Genomic DNA, 10,718 nt, shown 5'->3' on the forward strand with positions numbered 1-10,718 from the left:
AAGTTTCTTATAAAATTATTTTGAAAATTTAAAGATTTAATTACATATTTTGAAACGAAATTAAAATGACAAAAGTGAACGAGTTCACTGGAATCTATAATTTTATTAGTACCTAATAAATTTACTCAGTTTTGTAACTTTTATACATTTAGATACACAATCGATACTCTGGTATACACAGAAAAAGAAATAAAATTTATTTATACTCGTAACTTTTATTTCACAAATTATTGTGCATCGCGAATGCAATAGCATCGATAGCGCGCTTTCCAAACACGGTCAAAGCATTCCAATTTTAAGCGTTATTATTTAATGATAGCTCAAATAGATTCTATTTGATTTCCTAAAGTAACTCGCAAAACATTTTTTTATTGCTTACGATTAAAAAAATCTTAATATTGTAATTTTCCTAATCGTAAAAACATTCTTAAAATGATTGAAGAATTTATCATTAAAAAATGATAAATGTGAAAAATAAAATAATATGCATACATATATACATGTTAAAAGAGATATTTATAAAATTTTGTATCATATTTACATCTTTTCGATATCTCATTTTCTTTTTTTCATTTTTTTAAATTCGCTTTGCTGAATGGCAGCTTCACCAAAAATTTCATTTACTTTCTGCTTGCGTTCGGTATCGCTCTTAATTTGTTGCCCAATTTGTACTTTGGCTAAGAAGTCTCGATCTCTTCTTATTTCACGAATTGCACCCTTGTGTTCTCTTTTATATTTATGCAATAGTTTTTCTCTTTCTGCTTTTTCCTTTGACGTGGATTTATATCGTTTTTCACTATATCTGTAAAAAAAAAATATTTGAAATAATATCGTACATTAATATACTATAATACTAGATAATATTTTAATAATTTTAAAATAAATTACATGCGCTCTCTCTCTCTCTCAATATTTAGATATACAAAATATATAGGATATCACATTGTCTGTGACAAAGCATAGTTTGTGTGCGGGAAGAGCGAACTCTCTTCTAAACTCAGTCAAAAAGTCCTGCACCATTTTACAATTTTCATAATAGTTAACAAGAAATTAATTACTCAAATTCGCCGATTGAGCGCCAAGTATCTCCGGTTTATCATCGAATGCAATTGCGCGAAGAGATGCGATTGCCCACAGCTACATTTAAACATTTCATCTAAATGCACCTAAATATCACTTTATCCTTATTTAATATTCGGTAAATAAAAAGGATGTAAGTATATCTAGATACTGATAGTTTTTTAACGCGGCTTAGCGGTTTTAGTTGCTAGAAATGACTACGATTGTTAGAAAATGGTACAAGACTTTTTGACTCAGTTTAATCCGCCTTTACCTGCACACAAGCAGTTTGTCAAAAACTATGGGATACCCTGTATACAAAATAAATTATAATTATAAATTTATGAAAAAATTATATAAATTAAATAAAAAAAATATTTAATAGTTACATTGTCATTATTTTTGGCTCATAAGTTTTTAAAGGTTTCGGCCTTTTCTTTTCTTGCACAATATATTCCAATTTTTTATTTCGTAGAAATTCGAGTTCTGTACGCAGTTTTTTTATGTGATCTCTTACGTATAGTGGATACTGTTTGAAGTCATGTATTTTTAATAATTGAAGAATGTGCTCAAATATTGGATATACTGCTTCTAATTCTTGAAGCTGGTTTTTGAATTCGGTAAGCAGATTGACTGCAGTCAATAAAGATCTTATTCTAAATATATCATCCAATTCCTCGTGAATTAAATCACTTACAAACATATGTACATTGTTTGGATCATTTGTATTTTCAACTTTATTGACTACTAAAGCTTTATACGCAGTTTTGAATGGTGGAATAATTTTCATATTTTGTGTCAAGCTTGCAGGCGTCGCTATGTAGATAATGCCTCGTAAAAAATTAATTACAGACGGTGCAAATCGCTTGCTTAACATTGTATACTGCAATTAAAAAAAAATTATGAAAATAGCATACATTTTCTCAATTTAATGTTGCAATACACAATAAATAAAATATAATATACTTACTTCTAAAATAAGAGTGCATATAAAAAGACCTTTCGAAATGTCACTTCGATATTTTCTGATACGAGATTTTAATAATATTTGCGACATAAATATTAAACAAGGAGTAGTAATAGGATGTCTGAAGTCAGATGTCGGAAACAACAAGGACACCAATTTAAAGAATATAAGCTGAAAAGTAATACATAAATCTTCTATACAAGAGTAACAGTCTATTTTAATCTATACAGTAGAATATTTCAAAATCCTTAAGTTTAAGATAAAAATGTTTCAGAGAAAAATTGCTCAGTTACAAAAGGGAAAAGAGATGACTTTGATTGACCTTGAGAAGATGTCCTAAAGGTCAGATCAAGGTTACTTAAAATGTTTTAAATGGAATTATATATATTTTTTACATAACATAATTCCTCTAATTATTTTGCACATAAAAGTATTAACGTAAAAATATCAAAAAACCAAATAGTTTACAAGATAATTTATACTGACACATATTGAAATGAAATATTTAATATCTCGCAAATTATTAATTTTTTAATAATCGTATCTCAATACCTTTATGGACAGAATAATGGAATAAATTAGTTGGTGTAAAGAAATTCATATTTAAAAAAATAAAGTTGACTTCAAAATATTCCTAACATACGCTTACATCCATAAAATAATTATTTCCACTATATGATTCCTCTTTATACTGAACACATTGGTATAAATTACTTTTTCATATATCTTCAAATTACGCTAATAATTAGATCAGTTATTTTATAAAAATGCTGTATAGTCTTACCGTGTCCATGCCAGGATATTTTGTCTTATTTTTCTCAAATTTATCATATTTCTCTTTGATTACTTCTTGTATACAGATTTTAGCGTTCTCTGAATTCATATGTGCTAGATCATAAAGATAAGGACATAATCTAAAATAAAAGTTACACATTAATAATAGGCATTATTATATACATATAAATATATATGCATTTATAATATAAAGCTAATAAAAGCAATAAGTATACATTTATATCTATTTTATTTATTTATTATACCTGTCAAAGATTTGAAAACATTTAATTAAATCATCAGCACTTTCTGTGGAAGCACAGTTGTTTATATGTTGTAATAAATATACAAATAAATTAGACATTTTTTCTTTGTTTCTGCCATCTAATGTCCAATGATTACATTTTATAATACGATCTACGATCACTGATTGATAATCTGCATTATGATGTTCTAACAATTTTTCTAATTCTTCAAAACTCTCTGGAGCACTATATGTGTAAGATAATTCATTTCGTGCCTTTTCCATAATCTCTTTTCGTTTCAAGAGATCATTTCTAATCTGCTGTATTTTGTCACATGAATTTTGTACATGTGTACTATTACTTTGTTTCAGTATTGATTTATGAGAAATCTTATTCGACTGATTTATCTGTTTAGTATCTTCTGTCAGATCATTACTAAACATAACACGCTTTTTACTTTCATTTACAAATGCAACTTCCGTTTCACTTTCATTTTCACAAGATGATTCAGACATTTTTAAATCTGAGAGATCATCTTCAGACTCATCATCCAAATTTTCACTCTCTGAATCTTTGTCATTCAAATCAGACTTGTCTTTGGTAGTAGATGATTTTGAATACATTCTTTCTTGATTTTTACTACTATCCTTTCTTGTATTTATGTTTTTAATTATTTCCTCATCAACAGTGTCTTCTAATTCATTTTCTGTTTGTTTATCCTCATTATAATCATCTTCATCATCATTTTCTTCATTAATATTGGTATCAATAATTGAATCATCAATAATGTCATCAGTATCTTCAATAGTTTCCATTATAAAACCATCATCGAGATCATCTGCAGATTTATGCCTGAATTGACTACCAGTATCGCTTATAAATCCTTTCATTCTTGCCAATCTATCAGCTTCAAGTTTTTCCAATTTCTCTTTTTCTTCTTGAATAATCTGTTCTTCTGATTTCAATTTCTCGGATGGATTACCTCTAGCTTCAAATTTTAATTGTCGTACAGCAATATCATAAGTATCAGTTTTCGTGGTTTTATCATCTTCCATAGATCTTTTGGAAGCAGACATAACAGGTAAAAGGTCTTTCCATTCAGAATCAAGTTTCTCTGTGAGATCTATTGTTTCCTTGCGTATTTTTTGTTTTTCTGCCTTCTGTTTTTTTGATTCTGCAATGAGCTGATCAATTAGATCTTTTCTAGATAATGTGGAATCTACTTTCGATAAAATGCCTCCACCAAAATGAGCTTCTTGTACAAAATTTCTATCCAGCTTGCCACTAACATTTTCATTATCGCTTAATTCGTCGTCGCTTCTAGGATCATCAAATTTCTCAATCTCTTCAAGAGTTTGTCCTCTGTGTGTCAATGTTTCATCATTTAAATTAAAAATGCTTTCTTTTTTATACGCTTTCATGCGTTCTTTAGCAAACCTTGCTGTTGCCTTATCTTCTATGCTCATAGAACAATTCTTTTCACCAATACGTTTATCTAAAAAAACATTGTTTTTATTTTTTAATGTATACTCTTGAAGAAGGCTCTGTTTACGCCTATTAATAGCTTTTGCTCTTGAAATTCCTGGAAGTCCATGATCATTTTTACTCTTACGACCCAATACTTTCTGTTTGTCCCTATTAATATGTACTTCAAATGGATTTAGCTGTTTCTTGTTTTTTTGTTGTACAGATTCGGATAAGTTTTTTTTCTTTGTTTTAACCATTTTATGTAAAATCTGATCTACAATTGCATAAACATAGTTGTAAGTGGTCGTAGTTGTAACAATTCGTCAATTATAGTTTGCGCAATTGTAGATCGGGCTTAACAGTTTTACGTGATAACGATATCATTTATCATATAAAAACTCAAGCAAAACAATCTAGTTTTGTGCTATTTATATTTAAATGTATATCTTCAAGTGTTACTATCAAAACATGACCATCAATTGCGGCGCTATAAAATGATAATAAACATTTTATCAGTATACAATTTTTATAAACAATGTTTTATTATATGGTAACTATTTACTTTAGCCACATCACCTCACAAATCGATGAAATTAGGCTCATTCAACGAATTTTCATTCAAAACAAACGAATTTGGCCAAGAAAAGCGTTCTGTCCCGCAAACCGAGATATTATTTTTAAGGAGGTTCTCGCGCTATTTCCTAGTCAATAGACAGTTTACTCATAATAATATGTAAAACAATTAAAATAATGGAATAAAGAGGTTATTAACAATACCTTATGCCATTGTACATAATTATCATTAATTTTATATGTTACTAAAAATATTTACAAAATGACAAAACAAAAGTTGTAAGATGCTTACTTAATGTATGTACATGCATCGTCCATTTGATGAATATTCTAGCTTCTTTCATTGAATATAAATTTCTTGTAAACTGCATGGTTAATTCAAATAAAACTTTACGAGAACAAACTTAAGTGTTTACTTTATAATTATAACGATTTTTAAATTGTCTTATACGCAAATGTCTCAATTGAAAAAAGAATACATACCTTCAACTTGTAATGTAAAATTCTATAAATTTATAATTAAATATCACAAAATGGTACGGTAAAAGTCAATGAAATTTTTTCATATTGTTGATATTATTAACTTTTGATGTATATTATAGACTTGTCTTATATTTTATCAAACACGAGAACTTCTTTAAGGTAAATTTTTACACTATTGAGGTTAGGAAATCTGTAACTAATTATGTGGCTAAAGTAAACAATTATTATAAATATTTTCGTACTTACATAATGTAAATTTTTGTAATATATTAAAAATTATTTATATGAAATTTATTTGCAATAATTCACGTACATATATTCACACGTGCTTTATCATAAAACTAAAATCTTGAATCATGTAAGAATTGAAATCTGTGTTTTATTCTTGCACTACCTGAACTAGTGCACATGGTGCAATAAAGGTGCATTCACATGCAATCGTCAAGCAGCGGAAGCAACAACCAATCAACGAGGCGATTTTTAGTGGCGTAAAAAATATTTTTTATGGGTGAAGTATTCTTTGAACTTACCAGGAGATCCAGAATATAAAATTTAACGCTTGCGAATATATGAACTCTTGAAACACTTGAACCAATAATAATATAGTTACTACCCAACCCTGGTAGTATTTAAAACCAATAATTATTTACATATAATAATCAAATAAGAAACAAAAGAATTTCATATTCTGCGATTCCATGAAAAAAATTTGGAATATGTTGTGAGAATTTTTATTACCCCGGATCTACAATAGGTGTTTTAAGCCTTAAGCCGTAAGAAATTGACCAATTAGTCCGGATCTACAATAGGTGTTTTATGCCTTATGCCGTAAGAAACTGACCAATTACAGTCGAATCCGAGAAGAATAAGCGACTGTGATTCGCCCATTTCTTATGGCTTAAGGCTTAAAACCCTATTGTAGATCCGGGGTTACAGTCGAATCCGAGAAGAATAAGCGACTGTGATTCGCCCATTTCTTATGGTTTAAAGCTTAAAACCCTATTGTAGATCCGGACTTAAGTCGGCGGCACACGATGCTTGTTTTCCTGCTGGATTGCTAGCTGGATTAAGCCGGCGGCACACGATGCTTGTTTTCCTACTGGATTGCTAGCTGGATTAGAATCTTGCCACCGTATTGGCTGCGATGCTGGCACTGTCAGCATCGCAGCCAATACCATGGCAAGAATCTAATCCAGCTAGCAATCCAGTAACAAAACAAGCATCGTGTGCTGCTGGCTTTAGACAATGGGTGACAATGGCGAAGGTCGCGGTCCGATACACGCTCACACGCTTAAAAATCATTTCATCCTTGTTGTTTGTCAAATGTTAAACGAAGACAAACAATGCTCATGAGCGTTGTCAGCATGATTCGGACCACGGCCCTAGTTTACACCCAGGGTTCGATCCGAGTCGGAATGTAAGCCCGGATCCTCATACGGGCAACAGCGCTTTGACTGGCTTTGACACAGAGCTCTGATTGAAAAGCCGGTTGTGGGGGTAAAATTTACCTTCATCATCCGTTTTTCACCAATCAGCGTTCGGTGTCAAAGCGCTGTTGCCCATATAAGGATTCTGGCTAAGGGTGGAGTCCCATGAAGCGTATTTGCCGCGTATTGCGTAACCGCGTAACCAATCAATAATCAGTAAAACACGAAATCACAACAGCGGATCGCTTCTGATTGGTTACGCGGTTACGCGATACGCGGTAAATACACCTCATGGGACTCCAGCCTGAGAACCAACCAACTGCAGTCGAGTATTCCTCTGTTACAGTCGAATGACAAGGGAATGCCCGACTGCAGTTGGTTGGTTCTTACATTCCGACATTTCCGACTCGGATCGAACCCTGGGTGTAAACGAGGCCAATGGGTGCTTTCCATTTGATGACACAAGTGTCGTTCTATCTTTGTCACTCTCTGAATGTCAACAAGGATAGAACGACGCTTGTGCTGAATATTTACCTATATAATTGGAGTTCATTTTTAATTAATAGGGTAAGACGGGGGAATATGCCAGTTGGGGGAATATGCCACTCGTTATGTTTAACTTAACAGATACCGATTAGTAGCGCTTGCGTCAGTGCTACAAAATTGTGTATAATTGTGTGCTTAAAATATTGCATAAGTAGCAACAATTTCCTGACAACAGTATTGTTTTTATGAGGTAAATATGACGACATAATATATGAAAACGTGCTTCTTATAACTTTCATAGTGTTTTATGCAAGCTATTATTTAAGCGTTACACAATATTTAGCTCGAATAACTTGTTAACCTATTAATATGGATTAAAACGAATATATTCAGTACGTCGTTGATTTATTTTCTTAACAGTCGTATTGTACAGGCTCATCATAAGATAAAATGGCGTCTTGGGGTAATACGCCACTACTTTTGTTAGGGTAAAATGCCAGTAAGCCAGTACTATCATTTCCTCTAATATAGGTTAGGTTGCTATAAACAAACGTTTTGCCACATAGTTCCGTTGTGACAGAATGTCCGTATTGACAAATAATTAATAAATAAACTTAAATATTTGTTTATTATTATATTATTTTAATGCTCTATTCAAAATTCTGAATAGAAAATGCAGTTTTTCAATCCATTTTAACAGATTAAATTTTCTTAATTATTAGAGAGAATAAGAATTTAGACATCTTGTAACACTATGTAAATGTAAATAAAGTAAAATAAATATATATATTTATACATTTCATACTTACACATTACATACTTTTACACATTTATACGTTTCATACTTACACATCACATACTTTTACACATTTCAGACAAGAATGCCTCGAATGTATACGAGGAAGACTAATCGGGCTACCTGGAGTCAGGATTCATTAACAGAAGCTATTGATCAGATTTCTCAAAATAAAATGAATATATGGAATGCTTCAAAATATTATGATATACCTTATCGGACTCTTAAAAGGCGGATCAACGAAAATAATTTCAATAAAGGAGCTCTAGGTCGACCGGCTTTTCTTGGTGATCATGAGTCAAAACTCATAACTTATATACAGAAGATGGAAAATACAGGGTTTCCACTGACTGCAAATGCTATCCGCAAATTAGCTTTTACGTTTGCATTAAAGAATAACCTTCTTAATAAATTCAGTCAGAATACAGAAATAGTTGGATATGACTGGTTTTGTAGTTTTATGAAACGACATCCTAAATTATCAATAAAAAAAGCCGAAGGAATTTCTGTTGCTCGTGGATTAGGTATGTGCCGAGAAGAAGTTGACAATTATATTCAACTTTTATTAAAAATATGTGAGAAGAATAATGTTTTTTAGGTATGTGCCGAGAAGAAGTTGACAATTATTTCCAACTTTTATTGAAAATATGTGAGGAGAATAATCTCTTTGATCAACCGTTCAAAGTTTATAATGTCGACGAAATCGGTCTGCAATTAAATAACAATGTGAGCAAAGTTGTTACAACCAAAGGGTCACAAACAGTACATCATGTAACTTCAGCAGAAGAGGGGGAAACTATCAATGTTATTGCCTGCTGTAATGCCGAAGGGAACTTTTTACCTCCTTATTGTATATTCAAAGGCCAAAGGAAAAGACCTGAATTCGAAGATGGACTTCCTCCTGGATCTCATGTTGAAATGGGAGAGACAAGCGCCTATGTAAATTGTCAATTGTTTCTCGCTTGGCTTAAGGATCATTTCATTCCACGTAAACAAAATGGGAAAGTGTTGTTAATATTAGATGGTCATACCTCGCATTGCTCAGACATCAATGTACTTGACTTTGCAGCTAAAAATGATATAATTTTACTTTGCCTTCCAAGTCATACTACCCATTATTTACAACCATTAGACAGGTCATTTTTTAAACCTCTCAAAACATATTGGCAAAGAGTCGTTACTAATTGGATTATTAGTCATCCTGGACAAAGGCTAACTAGATACCAATTTGGAGATTTGTTATGTAATGCTTGGAACCTTGCAACAACAGTAAGCAACGGTACATCGGGTTTCAAAGCTTGTGGAATATTTCCATACAATCCTGCACAAATACCAGAGCATGCATTCAGAATATCTAATACTTCGGAAGAACTGAAAGATACCTCTACTGAGCCAAAAAGTAAAGTTTTGAATACATTATCGAACAACGAAGAATCAACCGATATCAGCCAAGTAACTTTATTTCTTGTTCAATCCGTATATGATCATAATGAAAATGTTGATGAACCATCGACATCGGTCAGTTGCCCTTTGACCAGGTAACTGCATCTATTTCTACTCCCACTCTCTTTACATTTGACAAAATTGCACCTGTGCCAGTACTTAAGAAACCTAAAGTCACGAAAAGAAAACAACATGCTCAGGAGTTTTTCCTATCTACTTATGTAATAAATAATAAACTAAAGCTCGTTTTAAAACTTACTCTGTAAATCATTTAAACCCTTATGTTTGTCTCTTCTCATAAGGTCACAAGAATACAGAAAAAGTCTGAGAAAATAAATTAAGGAATAAGGATAAAAAGAATTATTTCAGAAATTAGACGTTATTAAGAAAGAAAAGAAAGTAAAGGTCAATAAGAAAAAGAAAGTGTGACGTCATTAAGAAAGAGAAGAAAGTAAAAAAGAAGAATACCCATGATTCAAGTGGTTTGGAAAAAGTAGAAAAGAAAGTCAATACTACTGACGAGGACAATAATTACTGCGCTGGATGCAACGTATATTACTATTTTAAAAATGGCCCAAAATGTGATTGGATATCTAATTGTTGCAGTAAATGGATTCACGAGGACTGTTCGTCGAAAGATACATTCTGTTAAAAACGTTATACCTCAAAGTTTAGTTTACATGTTATGTTTATAACTTAACCCAATCTATCGAAGTTACCTATATTACCTATAATCTTATATTGTTTATATTACCTAATTTATTTTTATCATAAAAAAATCATTAATATGTTCTTGCAATAAAAAACAAAATAAATATTGTAATTAGCATTTTTTTGTACGTAGCATATTACCCTATACTTGGTGGCATATTACTCATTTTTCAGCACTTTTGTATTTCTTTATTTTTAATAACAAAAAATGAATATATTCGATTCCAATTATACACAAATCATAGATAAAGGCTGGAAGAAAAAGATCAGTATGTAAAGTTATTTTA

The 10,718-nt window shown here is 31.2% G+C and overlaps 2 protein-coding genes across 4 annotated transcripts; one reads left to right on the forward strand and one right to left on the reverse strand.

The window, feature by feature from the left end:
- Positions 1 to 555: 555 nt before the first annotated feature.
- Positions 556 to 5,834, reverse strand: l(3)07882 (Nucleolar protein 14 homolog l(3)07882). 2 transcript variants are annotated; one of them, XM_018504413.1, is made up of 6 exons: positions 5,815 to 5,834; positions 3,067 to 4,999; positions 2,811 to 2,940; positions 2,030 to 2,197; positions 1,449 to 1,942; positions 556 to 802 (listed from the first exon to the last, which is right to left on the reverse strand). In XM_018504413.1, the coding sequence occupies exons 2-6, from the start codon at positions 4,767 to 4,769 to the stop codon at positions 556 to 558; spliced, it is 2,742 nt and encodes a 913-aa protein (XP_018359915.1). In that variant the 5' UTR covers positions 4,770 to 4,999; positions 5,815 to 5,834. The 2 variants fall into 2 exon arrangements, with proteins under 2 accessions (XP_018359915.1, XP_018359914.1); XM_018504412.1 differs by lacking the exon at positions 5,815 to 5,834 and adding an exon at positions 5,089 to 5,117.
- Positions 5,835 to 7,572: 1,738 nt separating this feature from the next.
- LOC108759131 (uncharacterized) lies at positions 7,573 to 10,416 on the forward strand. Of its 2 annotated transcripts, none has more exons than XM_018504429.1 (4): positions 7,573 to 7,731; positions 8,357 to 8,801; positions 8,876 to 9,815; positions 10,023 to 10,416. In XM_018504429.1, exons 2-4 carry the CDS (start codon positions 8,363 to 8,365, stop codon positions 10,054 to 10,056), a joined length of 1,413 nt encoding a protein of 470 aa, XP_018359931.1. In that variant the 5' UTR covers positions 7,573 to 7,731; positions 8,357 to 8,362; the 3' UTR covers positions 10,057 to 10,416. The 2 variants fall into 2 exon arrangements, with proteins under 2 accessions (XP_018359931.1, XP_018359930.1); XM_018504428.1 differs by lacking the exon at positions 7,573 to 7,731 and adding an exon at positions 7,921 to 7,980.
- Positions 10,417 to 10,718: the final 302 nt, after the last annotated feature.

This window comes from Trachymyrmex cornetzi, unplaced genomic scaffold, assembly GCF_001594075.2.
Source record: "Trachymyrmex cornetzi isolate Tcor2-1 unplaced genomic scaffold, Tcor1.1 scaffold169, whole genome shotgun sequence".
Lineage (NCBI taxonomy): Eukaryota > Metazoa > Arthropoda > Insecta > Hymenoptera > Formicidae > Trachymyrmex > Trachymyrmex cornetzi.